This window comes from Sapajus apella, unplaced genomic scaffold, assembly GCF_009761245.1.
Source record: "Sapajus apella isolate SASKATOON/1434 unplaced genomic scaffold, GSC_monkey_1.0 scaffold62, whole genome shotgun sequence".
Classification (NCBI taxonomy): Eukaryota; Metazoa; Chordata; class Mammalia; order Primates; family Cebidae; genus Sapajus; species Sapajus apella.
In genome coordinates this window covers 18,314,407-18,331,524 of record NW_022437002.1, presented here as the reverse complement: position 1 = coordinate 18,331,524, position 17,118 = coordinate 18,314,407, and the positions used below count along the sequence as shown (strand labels likewise).

General features: G+C 45.4%; 1 protein-coding gene across 4 annotated transcripts in view; it reads right to left on the bottom strand.

Annotated features, from left to right (window-relative positions):
• The window catches only part of RAD54L (RAD54 like), a 30,036-nt gene that overhangs the window by 9,232 nt on the left and 3,686 nt on the right, over window positions 1–17,118 (bottom strand). For 3 of the 4 annotated variants that reach the window (XM_032247448.1, XM_032247447.1, XM_032247449.1), the window contains exons 4-9: window positions 11,178–11,238; window positions 9,838–9,973; window positions 9,330–9,399; window positions 8,926–9,214; window positions 8,578–8,702; window positions 2,037–2,187 (exon numbers count right to left, since the gene is read on the bottom strand). In XM_032247448.1, coding sequence (XP_032103339.1) covers window positions 2,037–2,187; window positions 8,578–8,702; window positions 8,926–9,214; window positions 9,330–9,399; window positions 9,838–9,973; window positions 11,178–11,238 — 832 coding nt within the window. The remainder of the gene's footprint in view (window positions 1–2,036; window positions 2,188–8,577; window positions 8,703–8,925; window positions 9,215–9,329; window positions 9,400–9,837; window positions 9,974–11,177; window positions 11,239–17,118) is intronic. The other variant, XM_032247450.1, reaches the window with a different exon arrangement.

The window sequence follows — 17,118 nt, the reverse complement described above, 5'->3', positions numbered from 1 at the left end:
TGTGTGTGTGTGTGTGTGTGTGTGTGTGTGTGTGTGTGTGTAGTTAGAATATTTACACTAATGGATATTAAGACTTATTAGGCCACAGTAAATAAAGCAGAGAAGTACTGACACAAGGAGACAAACAGACCAGAGGAATAGAATAGAGTCCATAAATACAGCAACACATTTATGAACATCTGATTTATGAAGAAGGTAGTACTGCAAAGCAATGGGGAAAGAACAGTCTTTTCAATATATAATGCTGGCTGAACCAGATATCCAAACGGAAAAAGATGGAAGCCAGGCACAGGGGTTCATGCCTGTAATTAGAGCAGTTCAGGAGGCTGACACAAGAGAATCATTTGAGCTCAGGAATTCAAGACCAGCCTGAGGAACATAGTGAGACCCCATCTCTACAGTTAGCAAAGGGTAGTGGCGTGTACCTGTAGTCCCAGCTACTCAGGAGGCTGAGGTGGGAGGATCGCTTAAGCCCAGGAAGTTGAGGCTGCAGTGAGCTATGATTGCAACACTGTACTCCAGCCTGGGCAACAGAGACCTTGTCTCAACAAACAAAACAAAACCAGCAAATAAATTTAGTGTACTCATAACATGAAATATATGCAATTATGAAAATGGACAAACTACTGCTACACATAATGTGAACAAACTTTATAAACATAATGTTGAACAAAAGAAACCAGATGTAAAAGGATTTTTACTATATGATTTAATTTATATAAATTCAAAAATAGGCAAAACCAACTTATAGTGACAGGAAAGAGTTTTCTTCTGGAGTGAAAGGAGAGGGCAGGGATTAGAAAAGGGGCTGCTGAGACAGTGTTAGTAATTGATGTGATGGTGGTTATACAAGTATGTTCACTTGGTCATAATCTTGCCACTCAGCAGGTTCTCTGCCTAAAGTGATTTCTCTTGAGCACTCCCAAGTTGGGGTGGCACTAACGCACCCTTTCACAAATATATGTGTGATTGCCAGGGTATGTGGGGGAGGAATGAGGAGTTTTTAATTATTATTTTAGAGACAGGGCCTTGCTCTTCTGGCCAGGCTAGAGTGCGGTGGCATGATCACAGCCTCCTAAGTAGCTAGGACCACCAGCACACACCACCACACTCAGCTAATTTTCTTATTTTGTAGAGATGAGGTCTCACTATGTTGCCCAGACTGGTCTTGAACTTCTGGCCTCAAGTGATCTTCCCACCCCAGCCTCCCAAAGCACTGGGAAGAGGGGAGGGGAGAGAAGTTACAGGGTAGATTTCCAGTTTAGCAAATAGAAAAAAAAAATTTGAAGATGGATGATGGCAATGGTTGCATAACACGAATGTACTTAATACCACTGAATTATTACATTTAAAAATGGTTAAAATGATTTTTAAAAAACACACATCTCAGGCCGGACGCGGTGGCTCAAGCCTGTAATCCCAGCACTTTGGGAGGCCGAGGCGGGTGGATCACGAGGTCAAGAGATCGAGACCATCCTGGTCAACATGGTGAAACCCCGTCTCTACTAAAAATACAAAAAATTAGCTGGGCATGGTGGCGCATGCCTGTAGTCCCAGCTACTCAGGAGGCTGAGGCAGGAGAATTGCTTGAACCCAGGAGGCGGAGGTTGCGGTGAGCTGAGATCGCGCCATTGCACTCCAGCCTGGGTAACAAGAGTGAAACTCCGTCTCAAAAAAAAAAAAAAAAAATCTCCCTAAGACAGAGCTTGCTCTGAGGTCAAAGTTCTTGTAAGGGAGCTAGAATGTGGGGAGCAAAAATGCCTAGGAGTACTATTTCCTCCCTCAGCTCATCATGACACCACACCCTGTAGAGCCCCTGCCACTTCTGCAAAGGAGAAATGGCTGACATGGGCTTTGCTGAGTTGCTCAGCAGATCCAAGGCCTCCCAATGGCTTTGCTACTCCCTGACAAGAGAAGCTTTTCTACAAGAGTGCTTAATGACCCACATATAACTAGCATTATCTTCTTTCTCTCCTCAGCTCCCCAAGACAAGGAAGGGCTCCTCTCTGATGTGGCAAACACAGCTAGATTCTTACCTAGGATGCCGGAATTAACAAAATGTACCAAGCTGAAATATTCAAGCAGATCATTCTGGATAGGGGTTCCAGAGATGAGCACCCGCCGGCTAGTGTTCAAGCTGTCCAGGGCTTGGTAAGTCTGATTCTCAGAGTTCTTGAGCCTGTGTCCCTACAAGAGAATTCTTATTCAGGGTACAATATGGCATTCCCTATATGGTAGCAAAGTTTCATGTAGACAGGAAAAGGAGTCAGAAAACATTCCAGGCCAGGCGCAGTTGCTCATGCTAGTAATCCCAGCACTTTAGGAGGTAAAACAGGCGGATTACTTGAGCCCAGGAGTTCCAGACCAGCCTGGCCAACATGGTGAAACCCCATCTTTACAAAAAACCACAAAAATTAGCTGGGTGTAATTGCTTACACCCATAGCCCCAGCTACTTGAGAGGCTGAGGTAGGAGGATCGCTTGAGTCCAGGAGGCCAAGGCTGCAGTGAGCTATGAGTGCACTGCTGTACTACAGCCTGGGTGACATAGTGAGAAACTATCTCAACAACAAAAAAAGATTACAGGCTCTAGGGCCTTGGGAACTAGGCAGCGGGCAGCAAGAGAAAGGGTTCACCCATTTGACTATGGAGAATGTTAGGCTCAAAAGACAGACCTCCTATTTCCAGACCAGTGCTATACCCATAAAGCAAAGATTCCCTCTGTTCCTTTCCATCCCTTTCCTTGCCCCAACCTCCAGAGCCTTGGCAGCCCACCTATACTCTTCAGAGATCATGTGGCCATGTGACAAACACATGCTTTCAGGGAGTCCTCCCTCCACATCAGCCTACCCAACTCACAACTTTCTGAGCCAGACATCTTCTGTATTAGATTCCAGGCCTTGTAGGGGCGTCAGTGTTAAAGGGACTTGACCCAGTCTCCAGGTCCAACCAGAATCCACGCAGCTAGCAAAGCTAGAGCTTCCCTCTTCTTCCCTTCACATCTCTTCCCTAATCCCTATTCTCCCTGTCCTGTCCCCCTATTCTCCCCACACCTCTATTACTTCTCTCTATTAAGCCTTTTTCAAGGAAATCATAAAGGACCACCTTCCCTCTTTTTCCAAGAACTACATGGGCAAGATCAGGTCCGTACCTTTTCTATATCCAGCCCCACACTGGGGAAGGCACACAAAACTCAACCACTAGTGAAGGAATCGTCTTTCAGTCTTGTTCCCTCAGGTCAGGCTTTAACCATGCAATTAAATACAGACCCTCCACTGACTCTCCCATCTATAGCATCAAGTCCAAGATCTTTTAAGCTCACTAGCTTAGCATTCAAAGCCCTTCTCAATGAGGTCCCAGTGAACTTCTCTGGCACTCTCCAAGCTTGTTACAGTCTAGGAAGCCTGACCTCCTCATCACTCCTAATGCTAGATTTCCTTATGTCTCTTTGCCCATGCCACTCCTCTGCCTAGAGCTCTTTTCCACAGGCAAGTTCCTCAGATGTCACCTCCTATGCAAAGCTTTCCTCAGTGACTCCAGGCTGCTGGTCTTTCTCACCTCTGTGCTCCTGTGGCACTATGTACATAATGGCTGCTACTATTTAATGAACCCGTTTAATGTGGTAGGCACTGCACTAAGCACTTTACCTGTATTATCTTCTGAGAATTCTCTTCCATCCACATAAATGGAAATTGTATTATCCATTTTAGAGATGAAGAAACTAAGGTTCAGAGAGGTAAACAGTTACCCAAAATCATGCTGGTAGAAAGTAGCAGAGCTGGGATTTGAACTCAGGTCTGTATGACTCACTGTACCACTCTGCTCTCATACCACTCTGCTCTCATCTAATATATATAATAGAGTACTAATCACACTCTACTGTATTTTATCTTCTCAACTAGGCAGAGACTAGGATTTCTTGTTTTTTCTTTTTTTCTGTTTTAAGAGTCTCACTCTGTCGCCCCCAAGCTGGAGTGCAATGGCGTGATCTCAGCTCACTCCAACCTCCACCTCCTGGGTTCAAGTCATTCTCCTGCCTCAGCCTCCCAAGTAGCTGGGATTACAGATGCTCACCAACATGCCTGGCTAATTTTATATTTTTGGTAGAGATGAGGTTTCACCAATGTTGGCCAGGCTGGTCTCAAACTCCTGACCTCAGGTGATCCATCTGCCTTGGCCTCCCTAAGTGCTAGGATTACAGGCATGAGCCACCACACCCCGCCAAGACTAGGATTTCTTTTCTTTTCTTTTTTTTTTTTTGAGACAGGGTCTTGTTCTGTTGCCCAGGTTGGCGTGCAGTGGTGTGATCTCAGCTCACTGCAACCTCCACCTCCCGGGTTCAAGCAATTCTCCTGCCTTAGCCTCCGAAGCAGCTGGGACTACAGGTGCGTGCCACCAAGCCCAGCTAATTTTTTGTATTTTTAGTAGAGATGGGGTTTCACCATATTGGCCAGGCTGGTCTTGAACTCCTGACCTCGTGATCTACCCACCTCGGCCTCCCAAAGTGCTGGGATTCCAGGCGTGAGGCACCGCTCCTGGCCAAGACTAGGATTTCTTAAGGCAGAGACTATGTCAGATTCACCTGTATAATTTCAGTGCATAGGACAAAGCTCAGTGAATGTTAGTTGAAGAAAATAATTAATTAATGACCAACGTTGCTATTAAAGATTAAATAAACCAACGGGGCACAGTGGGTCACACCTATAATCCCTGCACTTTGGGAAGCTGAGGCAGGTGGATCACCTGAGGTCAGGAGTTCGAGTCCAGCCTGGCCAACATGATGAAACCCTGTCTCTATTAAAAATACAAAAATTAGCTGGGCGTGGTGGCATGTGCCTGCCTCCCCAGTTCAGGTGATTCTTGTGCCTCAGCTTCCCAAGTAGCTGCTATTACAGGCATGTGCCACCATGACTGGCTAACTTTTGCATTTTTAGTAGAAACGGGGTTTCACCAGGTCAGCCAGGCTAGTATTGAAATCCTAACTTCAGGTGATCTGCCCGCCTCAGTCTCCCAAAGTCCCAGGTTTACAGGTGTGAGCCACTGTGTTTGGCCTAGAAATTAAAAAAAATAATAATTATTAGAGGCTCCAAGCACTAACCCAAAAAAAGGCCTTAGACTTCTGAAGAGGGAAATGAGACTTGAAAGTCAGAATCGCCCAACAGGTCCAGGGGAAATGGACACCAACAATTAGGTCCTCTAAACTGAAGCTCCCAGCATCATGAGATCTCCAGGGTCCGACACATAAAAGGCACTTAATTAATAACCCAACGAATGAAATGGGCTGCCACACTATCCTATCTGTCTCTGCAGAAGAGAAAGCCAACCCAGCTCCCTATTGCACCAGTCACTAGGATGCACGTGGGTCTCGATGAGGAGCAGAGGCACAACCCTTTCATACTCGAGTCAAGTTTCTTCCTACACCAAGCATCCAAGGGAAAAAGGGATAGAAAAGAGCCAGGACTTGGAATCTCACAGCTGCATTCACATTCCAGCTTACTATGTACTCGCAGGGCAAACCTGGGCAAGTCACCACACACTTCTCTGAGTTTGTCTAAATATCTTTAAGATTGAGATGATGATGAGGTCAATCCCTCTGCTATTCATACACTTGTACAAAGTACTCTCATATATCCTCTCTTGATATGGATTATATCCCTTTTGAGTAGCCCCTGTGCCATCCACTCTACAGATGAAGAAAAAATCTCACAGCAGTCTCATCTGTGGAAAGTCATGCTTGTAAGTGGCAAAGCCAAAGTTGATCCCATGTCTTTTGATTGAGGATCAAAGACTTTATACATACAAGTTATTATGAAAAACTGTGTTCCAGTGAAAAGCGTTAGCTGGGAGAAAGCCGCTGTGGGAGCTGAGAACATGAAAGCCTGAAATGGCACCTTCCCTTTCCAGGGTCTGAAAAGGACAAACCCTCTCCCGTCCTGGAGTCAGATGACTATCTTTTCAGGACTTTTGGTTCCTCAGATTTCTGACAGCTGACAAAATAAAAGGTAAACTAGTGGAAAGGTAAACAGCCAAAGGGCTGTAGTGTGATAAGAGGCAGCCTCATCCCTTGTGCCCTTCAGAGTCAGCTCATAAAACATGACAGAGTGGGAAGGCAAAAAACACTAAAGAGTAGAAAGAGGCTGGGCACAGTGGCTCACATCTGTAATCCTAGCACTTTGGGAGGCTGAGGCCACAGATTACCTGAGGCCATGGATTACCTGGGGCCAGGAGTTTGAGACCAGCCTGGCCAACATGGTGAAACCCTGTCTCTTCTAAATATACAAAAATTAGCCAGAGTGGTAGTGCATGCCTATAGTATCAGCTACTCCAGTGGCTGAGGCAGGAGAATCACTTAAACCTGGGAGGCAGAGGCTGCGGTTAGCCAGTATCACATTACTGCATTCTGCCTGGGCAACAGAACAAGACTCTGACTCAAAAAAAAAAAAAGAGTAGAAAAAAAATTTAGATGCTCCCTAATCCTCAAAGGCTCAACAGCTACAGCCTGCCTTCCTCTCCCACAATGCTTTGGCCTCTGGACCCAGCTCCTGGCACAGTCCCCCTCCACAGTGATGAAGCAGATGCCAGGGCCCTGAACCGCAGGGCAGTAACATGCATACCTCACCTCAACCTGGTCAGTTCCTTACTCCTACAAGGAAGTTGGGAGTTTGAAGACCAGCCAGACAATGAATGACTGGAAAACAGCTCACAACTAGAAAGCATGACACCCAAAAGTAAGCTTTTTTCCTCTGTCCCCTCTCTGAAGTTCCTCAGACAACTGGCTAATCTATAGTACCCAGAGCTGAGCCTAGCCTGCCAACTGGTTGACAGATAGGGCCAAGTCTTTCAGCCACCTCTCCACTAGAACCTCAGGGGTATACAAAGGACCTTAACTCTCCCCAGGAGTTGCAAACAATGGCTGCAGCCTCAGGGTCACCAAGCCCACTGGGAAGTCCTGGAAAATTCTCTATAGTAGGAAGCTCCCAGCCACCCTCACTGCTTCCTAAGTACTAGCCTCTCTACTGCCATTCACATATACTGGAAAAGACCAGGAAGTAACTACGGCCACATTCCCTTAGTCCCAGAGAAAAGGAACTAGGAGTCACCATAAACTACTACAAAGTGTATGGACTTTCTCAACTCTGCTTTTGTTCATGCAAGTACCCCCAACCTAGAATAACCACCAGGGCTTACATTTGCCAAGGCTTTATGACATACCAGGCACTGTGATAAGAGCTTTTTCTCAATCATTTCATTTAATCTTCACAATAATCCTATGAGGCAGATATTATCACCCCATTTTACTGATGTAGAAACAGAGGTTCAGCTAGTAAAGTAACTTGTTGAAGGTCACACTGCTGATAAGTGGCAGAGCCAAGATATGAATAAAGGTCTTTAGCACCTGTTCCCTGTGAAAGGAAAATAAAATCTCAGGCTAATCCTCAAAGACTCAAGTATGCCAATGGGAAAAGTTAAGCTTGGGAACTAGTCATGCAAAAAACTGCCTTTCCTTTCATTCCTAAACAGATAGCCAGAGATAGAAGGCCATGCCTCTCCCCAGGTGGCCTCCCTCACTCTGACAATGTAAATGAACAGCTTATCGTTACAGGTAGGGGACAAAGACAAGACTACAAATCCTCTCTCCCAGAAAAATGTACATTTGACTTCTTCCTCTACTCTTTATTTACTTAACCTTATGTAAAATGCAGATTTATTGAGCTGAATGTATAACTGACGGCTCCTCTTTCCTTCCTGCCTGCTCTTGCCCCTTTTTATGTAGGGGTGGGTGTGTGTGTGTGTGTGTGTGTCTGTGTCTGTGTGTGTGTTTTGAGACAGGGTCGTGTATGTCTCTGTGTTTTGAGACAGGGTTTCACTACCATCATCCAGGCTGGAGCGCAATGGCACAATCTCGGCTTACTTCCCGGGCTCAGCTGATTCTCCCACCTCAGCCTCCCAAGTAGCTGGGAATACAGGTGCACCACCAGACCTGGCTAATTTTTTAAATCTTTTTTTAGTAGAGGTGGGGTTTCACCATGTTGCCCAGGCCAGTCTTGAACCCCTGGGCTCACGTGATCCACTCAGCCTCCCAAAGTGCTGGGATTACAGGCGTGAATCATTGTGCACAACCCCACTTTAAATACTGAAGTCCTCAAAACCCTCTTTGGAAAAAGCATAGGCTACAGATCCTACTGTAGCTTGTGTCTTTTTCCCCTAGAGCATGCTCAACATTGACAAAATAAATCTAAATTGAGACTTGTCTCAGACACTTTCTGATTTATATCCTCTAAACACTGCTACCCATCCTTCAAGGTCCTTCTTTAGTCTAGGAATACTATCTGGAGGCAACAAAGTCAATTAGCCACAGCATCTTACTGTCCTTCAGAGTTCTAAGCATTGTTTAAGCCCTCTTTTGGCAGACAGTATCTTGTATTTTGGTATCACAGGCTCTTCTTGTCACTTGTCTCCAAGGCAGCATCCTGTCTTCAGCATTCCCCAGCGACTAGCACAGCCCTTGTAAGGCAATACTCAGTGAAGAGATTTTGACTGATTTTCTCCTACCACCCAGACTGCCGAGAGTCAAGTACCTCATCACATATGACCAGACCAACACTTCCTTTCTGGAGGACTCCAACATGAAGGCGGAAGGTCTCATAGGAAATGATGAGGATGGGAGAAGGCACTCTGGCTCCACGCTGGTTCATGAATCCTTCTACAACAGAAAAGGAGTCGAAGGAACCATTCAGAATCTTTTTAAGAAAACCAAAACAATTTGACAGTTCTTTAATTTAGCCTGGAAACAACTGACTACACTTCAACTATTTTCTATGGAAATTCTCTTTTCTTCTACCCCTGCACTGCCCTCAACCCTGGCCATAAGAGAGCATACACATAAGAAAGCAAGCAGCAGGCTGTGTAGGAGAGTGCAGCCATACCCAGCTTTTGGTCTATTTCGTCCTTAGATCCTCCATCGATGGCCAGAGGTTGGATCCTCCCTCCGAGCCATTTCCCAACCTCATTGTACCAGTTTTTCACCAGGCTGGAGGGTGACACCACCACTGCCTTGTCAATTTCTGGCTTGCACTCTGGACTCTGGCGCAAAAGTGTCCACATCAATGTGATGCACTGCAGCGTCTTTCCCAGGCCCATCTCATCAGCCATGATGCAGCCATGGCTGCCAGGGATGCGCCGACTGGTGACACACTCCCACAGGAATTTCACTCCCTAGAGAATAAAAGCCTTCAATCCATTTGGCACATACGCTGCTGCTGTCCCAGGGGATGGTAGTCTCCCAGGCTCAGCCTCTGGCCCACACTTCGTTCCCCTCACCCTCATTTACCTCTCTCTGATGAGGCCGCAAAACCTTACTGAGAATAGGGTCAACAACCACATGGACAGGGAATTTCTCCCTGAGAAAACACAGCAAAAAAAAAAAACAGGGTGGTCAGACGTGGGCAAAGGAATACCCTCAGGAAGCTGTGTCCTGCGGATCCAGAGGCAACAGAGGCAACTGCCTGAGAAGACCTTCTTGGCTGATAAATCATAAAACCATAGCAAGTTACTGCTTTAGGAGTTAGAAAGTTAGCAGAGAGGGATGAGTTCCCTATGTCATCACCTCAGTCACTCTTCCTTGTGAATGAGCATCCTCGAAGACAGGAGGGGATGAGGAATGCCCACTCACTGGACATGACCACAGGCTCTTCCCCAGGTATTCTGCTTCCCCCACCATCTACTCTCTGAAAACATAGGTCAATCCTAGAGAAATCACACCAAAATACCCTCTGCCCTCCCAAGTATGTGTGCATGACAGAGGACCAGAACTGCTTAGGAAATACCAAGGCACGTACTTGTCGAGCTTCAGCTGGTCATGGGCGCTCAGTGGGGGAGGCTCATACAGAACCAAGGCATCTTTCTCCAGGGGGTCATGGAGGGCCCGGCGGACCCCAGCCCTTTTCAGGCCCAATGCCCGAGAGCCCAGAGGACCTACAAACCAACAAACATTCCGTCACCTGAACCTCTCTCTGTTCAGGACCTCCAGCAAGCCCAACTCAAATGCCTGTCCTTCACTTTCTTAAGCTCCCATATGATACTTTCTCTCTGAGAATACCTCCAAACTCAGTTTGGGCATCTCTACATGACCATTTTCCCATTCTTCTTTTTTTTTGAGATGAAGTCTCACTCCATTGCCCAGGCTGGAGTGCAATGGCACAATCTTGGCTCATTGGAACTTCTGCCTCCTGGGTTCAAGCAATTCTCCTGCCTCGGTCTCCAAAGAAGCTGGGATTACAGGCGCCTGCCACCATGCCTGGCTAATTTTTGTAATTTTTTTAGTGGAGATGGGTTTTACCATGTTGTCCAGGCTGGTCTTGAACTCCTGACCTCAGGTGATCAGCCCACCTCGCCCTCCCAAAGTGCTGGGATTACAGGCATGAGCCACTGTGCCCAGCCCCCATTCTGATTTGAAATGGAGCTTTTCCCATTTTATTTCTCCCATTCAACTACAAACTTCTGAGGTTCCAGATCTGGTTAATTTCAACTCAAGACAATCCTGGGAAGGCCTGAAATTCTAAAGGGGGTTTTCAGGGAGTTTTCTGAGAGCTCCTGAGAGCTGGCCACAGCCAAGCATAGTGTATCAAGCCTGTAGTCCCAACACTTTGAGAAGCCAAGGTGGGAGGATCGCTTGAGCCCAGGAGTTCAAGATCAGCCTGGCCAACATAGTGAAATCCTATCTCTATTAAATTTTTTAAAAATTAAAAAAATAGAGAGAAAGCTGGCCTCCATACTCCTCCAAGCCCCAGTTTTAGCACAATGCTGTACCCTACATATGACGTAAGGGAAAAACCTTACAGAATCTAGGCTTCCCACACAGTCAGCCTCCTAAGAGATGCTACTGAATACACTTGGATTGCATGAAGCCTAGGTCCATCAGCCATCTTGGCCTACCAGGAGCGTTCTGAGCACTGGGACACCTCTATCAAGAAGATGAGGGGCAGGTAGTTTTGGCAGCTCTTACTGAAGCTAACACAGTTTTCATGCGGGCTTCAGCGGGGTCACCCGAAACACAGCCACCGCTGGACTGGCACCTTCAATTCCCAGCTAAGATTATATTTACAAAAGCAGGTTTTTAATTTGTTCAGGCACGCATACATATGACTGATTTAAAAAACAGAAAAAACCTCCATTTTACCTTGATAATTTGGAATGGGGACTTTGAAAGGCTTTGACAAAATGCTTCGAATAAATGCTTCCTGAAAAGAAAGGCGAAACAGGGATTCAGAACTGATTGGAGATGTTATGGGACAGTATTATGATATGTTTCACATTAAGTTTTATACAACAGCTTCCATCTTTTGAGGCTTTATGTAAGGTTCTACAAATATCCAGGGACAGCAGACGTGTCCAGCCTCAGTCAACCACAAGGCTTAGAACCCATTCACTCATTAAAGACTATGCCAGTGAGGACACCTAGCTCTTCCCTAGGTTGCAGCACCCTGGGAAGGAAATACCACAGACTTAGTCAACCCCAGGAATAACAGAGAATTCTAATGTCTGGGTTTAACGACTGTTATAAAGGGCTACACCTTCCCAATCATACCTCACAATTCTTTTTTTTTTTTTTTTTTGGCCACATCAGTTCTGCCTCATATATCTCACACGCACATCAGCCTCCTTGGGAACTAAACAGCTCATCAAAGGTAGTAGGATAAATGGGAGCCACAGTATTAATAAAATAATATTAACGACAGCAGGCCAGGCATGGTGGCTCGCACCTGTAATCTTAACACTTTGGGAGGACAAGGCAGGAGGATCACTTAGGGCAAGGAGTTCAAGACCGGCCTGGGCAATATAGCAAGATCTCATCTCTATTTTTAAAATATATATTTAAAAATATAAATAAAGGCCGAGTGAGGTGGCTCATGCCTGTAATCCCAGCACTTTGGGAGGCCAAGGTGGGCAGATCACAAGGTCAGGAGATCAAGACCATCCTGGCCAACATAATGAAACTCAGTCTCTGCTAAAAATCCAAAAAAGTAGCTGGCACACACCTGTAGCCCCAGCTACTTGGGAGGCTGAGGCAAAAGAATTGCTTGAACCCAGGAGAAGGAGGCTGCAGTGAGCTGAGATCACACCCCTGCACTCTAGCCTGGCGATGGAGCAAGACTCCATCTCAAAGAAAAAAAAGATCTATCTATCTATCTATATATATATATATGTACATATATACATACATAAAAATAATGATGGCTACCAATGTATGCTAGACACAGAACTAAGCCTCTTTCATTCATGTTACAATTTCCTAACAGCTGCATGAGGAAGGTATATTCCTGGTGTTCCCATTTTACAGATGAGCAAACTGAGGCTCAGCATGATAAAGTTACTTTCTCAAGTCATACAACCATTACAGATGCAGGACTTTCTTGGTTCTACAGCCTTTACTTATACTAAGTAGGCAATGTGGCCTCCCCCCCACTCTGTTTGAGTGCAGCCATGCAGATCAGCCCAGACCCATTAGCTTCCTGCCATGTAAGGCACAAGAGAAGGAACATGAGAAAGGAACATGAGAGAGAAACTAAGCCCAACACTAAGAAAAAGCAAGTGGGACAAGGGTGACAGCAGGTAGATATATGTGGGTCCTAGAGAGGTAGCACTGGTGCCTCCACCTAAGGGCCTGCAAGAAGCCTCTGTACAAGCACTTCTGCCTGAAACCAGCATTATTCCATGGGCTATGGGGCTGGGGTAAGGGCAGAGGAGAAGGCAGAAAAATGAACACAGAGCTAATTCTGACAGCTCCCATGGAAGTTCTGGTCCACACACACCTGAGCCCTTTGTGGAATTGTAAAAGCCTGTGAACCTCAACAAAACCAGAGCTGGAACCCAAGAGAGACCAAAGAGAAATAAAAAGCAGAAACCCTAAAGGTAATTTTAATGGGAATATATTAGTGAAAAAAGCAGTAATGAAAAAATGTCCCATCTAGCAAAAAATGTAATCTAATAGAAAAAAAGCAAGCCTGCCTTGATATTTTTACCTTTGTATTCTGACTAATTTTTTCACACATCATAAATGTCTAGAAACTCAAATATACTTTATTTGTTTTTTGGGTTTTTTTTTTTTTTTTTTTTTGAGATGGAGTCTTGCTCTGTCACCCAGGCTGGAGTGCAATGGCACAGTCTTGGCTCACTGCAACCTCCACCTCCTGGGTTCAAGCAATTCTCCTGCCTCAGCCTCCCAAGTAGCTGGGACTATAGGCGCATACCACCACATCCAGCTAATTTTGGTATTTGTAGTAGAGACAGGGTTTCACCATGTTGGCCAGGCTGGGTCTCAAACTCCTGACCTCAAGTGATCTGCTGGCCTCAACCTCCCAAAGTGCTGGGATTACAGGCATGAGCCATTGCACCCGGCCTCAAATGTACTTTAAATTTTAAAAAACATAATGAATATTTTTTGTGATATTAGAAGACAGAAAAGGAGTATGGAGAAATGAACTTCATTATCACACTAAATAACATGACAATATCAGACTAAATAACATGAGGGCAAGGTTGGCAAATTGTTTATTTGCAAATTTCTTTGCATCTGAATAAATCCTTTATTGACTTTTTTTTTTTTTTAAACAGACAGGTTCTCACTTTGTCACCCAGAGTAGAGTACAGTAGTGGTGATCATACCTCACTGCAGTCTCTAAATCCTGGCTCAAAGGATGTTCCCACCTTGGCCTCCTAAAGTGCTGGGATTATAGGCATGAGCCATCGTGGCCAGCCTTTACTATTTTTAATTAGCATGATTATAACTATGAATAACAATGATAATCATTATGAAAAATGCTAACAAAAAGGATCCTTGGCCAGTGCAGTGGCTTACACCTATAACCCCAGTGCTTTGGGAGGCTGAGGTGGGAGGACCGCTTAAGCTCAGGATTTTGAGACAAGCCTGGGCAACGTAGTAAGACCCTCCCACCCCTTACACAAAATTAAAAAATTACCCAGGCACTGTGGCGCATGGTCTCAGCTACTCAAAAGGCTGAGGCAGGAAGATCACTTGAACCTAGGAGTTCAAGGCTGCAGTGAGCTAGGATTATACCACTGCACTCCAGCCTGGGTGACAGAGCAAGACCCTGCCTCAAAGGAAAAAAAAAAAAAAAAAAAAAAAAGCTACTCTTAAATCAAATGAGAGGAAAAGGAGATGGACCCTAATTTTCTTTTTAATTTGGCATCAACTCTAAAACAGAAATAGTTTTCATCAGTATAGGCTATATCTGAGGCTCTGAGTAGCAAAGAATTCATGCTCCAAATTTAAAAAGACTTTGAATAGAACCCAGGAGCCATAGGTTCTGCAGGGAGAACTACAGGCTTGCATAACTGGCAAGGAAGAATGTGGAGACCACTGGCCAAAAACGTCTGAGAGCTCAGCCTGCAAAATGGCCGAGCACAGTGGCTCATGCCTGTAATCCTAGCATTTTGGGAGGTCAAGGTGGTGGATCACGAGGTCAGGAGTTCAAGACCAACCTGGCCAAGATGGTGAAAGCTCATCTCTACTAAAAATACAAAAATTAGCTGGGTATGGTGGCGGGTGCCTGTAATCCCAGCTACTTGGGAGGGTAAGGCAGGAGAATCACTTGAACCTAGGAGGCGGAGGCTGCAGTGAGCCGAGATTGTGCCACTGCACTCCAGTCTGGGTGACAGAGCGAGACTACATCTCAAAAAAAAAAAAAAAATTCCTTTGATTCCTTATCTTCTCCCCTCCACAGGCAAACTTCTAGTAAGAGCTGTATAGCTCCCCTTCCTTACCTTCCACTCTCCCTGTCTTCTACCCCTTCTACTCTGGACAAGATCACTAATGGCCTATATGACCCTAATTCCAATGGACACATATCTTACTTGAAAGAGCTGGCCACTCCTTCTCAAATAGTTTCTGCCTTTGATTTTCATGACACTACTCTCCACCATTCCGGGATCTCCTCTTTAGTCTCCTAATAAGCTCTTTTTCCTCTGCCTTTTTTTTTTTTTTTTGAGACAGAGGCTAGCCTGGTCGCCAGGCTGAAGTGCAGTGGTGCAATCTCAGCTCACTGCAACCTCCGCCTCCTGGAATCAAGAGATCCTCCTGCCTCAGCCTCCCAAGTAGCTGCGAGAACAGGTGCGTGCCACCATACCCAGCTAATTTTTGTATTTTTAGTAGAGACGGGGTTTCACCATGTTAGCCAGGATAGTCTCAATCTCTTGACCTCAGCCTCACAAAGTGCTGAGATTACAGGCGTAAGCCACCACACCGGGCCTTTCCTCTGCCTTGTAACCCTCACCCCACCCCGAGCTCAGTGCTTCCAACCAGCTGCAGTGACTCACATCTGTAATCCCAGGACTCTGGGAAGCCGAGACAGGAGGATTGCTAGAACCCAGGAGTGTGAAATCAGCCTGGGCAACATAGTGAGACCTGGTTTCCACATATCATTTAAAAATTAGCCAGGTGTGGTAACGCATGCCTGTGGTCCTAGCTACTCCAGAGGCTGAGGTCGGAGCAACACCCGAGCCCAAGATTGAGGCTGCAATGAGCTGTGATTGCACCACTGCATTCCAGCCTGGGTGACGCAGCGAGACCGAGTCTCAGGAAAAAAAAAAAAAGTCAGTTCCCTCCAGGGCTCAGGGTTTAGTCCTCAGATCTTCTGACTACACATTCACCAATCTACTTACCAGGTATAAAATATATCCATGCTAATGACTCCCAAATGTATTTCTAGTTATACCTTACTCTACATCCATATTTGCAAATGACACCAAACCTAGATATCCTGCAGGGACTTCAAAATCATCATGTCTAAGGCTAAAGTCATCTCCAAGGCCACACTATGACTTTTGTGGGTCCCAAGCACTTTTGCGTTTTGGGCCTCTTCCTCCATTAAAAAAAAAAAAAAATGCCAGGCACAGTGGCTCATGCCTGTAATACCAGCATTTTGGGAGGCTGAGGCAGACAGATCACTCAAGGTCAGCCTAGCTAACATGGTAAAACCTTGTCTCTACTAAAAATACAAAAATTTGCTGAGAGTGGTGGCATGCGCTTGTAATCCCAGCTACTCAGGAGGCTGAAGCAGGAGAATCACTTGAACCTGGGAGGCGGCGGTTGCAGTGAGCCAAGATCACGCCACTGCACTCCATTCTGAGTGAAAGAGCAAGACTCCATCTCAAAAAAAAGAAAACACAAAAACAAAAAAGATTGTGTTGGTATAAAGAGAAATACAATAATATAATCCAGGCTGGATTACTATGTACTTTTCTGCTGGATTACTATGTACTTTTCTTCTGATTTTAAAAGGAATTAAAGACCACCATTGCTCTCTAAGTCCAGTGTTAGCTCACCAAGCTCCAGCTGAAGGAGAATTGGGGTAATTAACGAGGCAAGCCAAGATAGCACCACTGCACTCCAGCCTGGATGACAGCACAAGACCCTGCCTCAAAAAAAAAAAAAAAAAAAAAAAAAAAAGGTACAAAAGTATATGACTATGAGTAAAAAAAATAGGGAACAGAAATCAGGTATTGCAGTTTTTCCATTTTCATTTTTTGTGTGAATTCTTAATATAAATACAGGGATATAAAGCATTAATGTAAGTCAAAATGTTTCAGTGAACAAGTTTCAGCACTTTAATTTTATAACAATTATAAGCAAACCTGTTAAAATCTGGACAAGACCAGGTATAGTGGCTCACACCTGTAATCCCAGCACTTTGGGAGGCCAAGGTGGGTGGATCACAAGGTCAGGAGTTCAAGACCAACCTGGCCAACATGGTGAAACCCCATCTCAACTAAAAATACAAAAAAATTAGCCCGGCACAGTAGTGCGCACCTGTAGTCCCAGCTATTCGGGAGGCTGAGGCAGGAGAATTGCCTGAATCTGGGAGGTGGAGGTTGCAGTGAGCTGAGATCACACCACTGCACTCCAGCCCAGGCAACAGGGTGAGACTCGGTCTCTAAATAAATAAATAAATGGATTTTTAAAAATATTATTTCTTATTGACAGCAACTAAACAGTGTTAGTAGCATTCTTATACAGTAGATTCGCCGGGCGCGGTGGCTCAAGCCTGTAATCCCAGCACTTTGGGAGGCCGAGGTGGGTGGATCACGAGGTCAAGAGATCG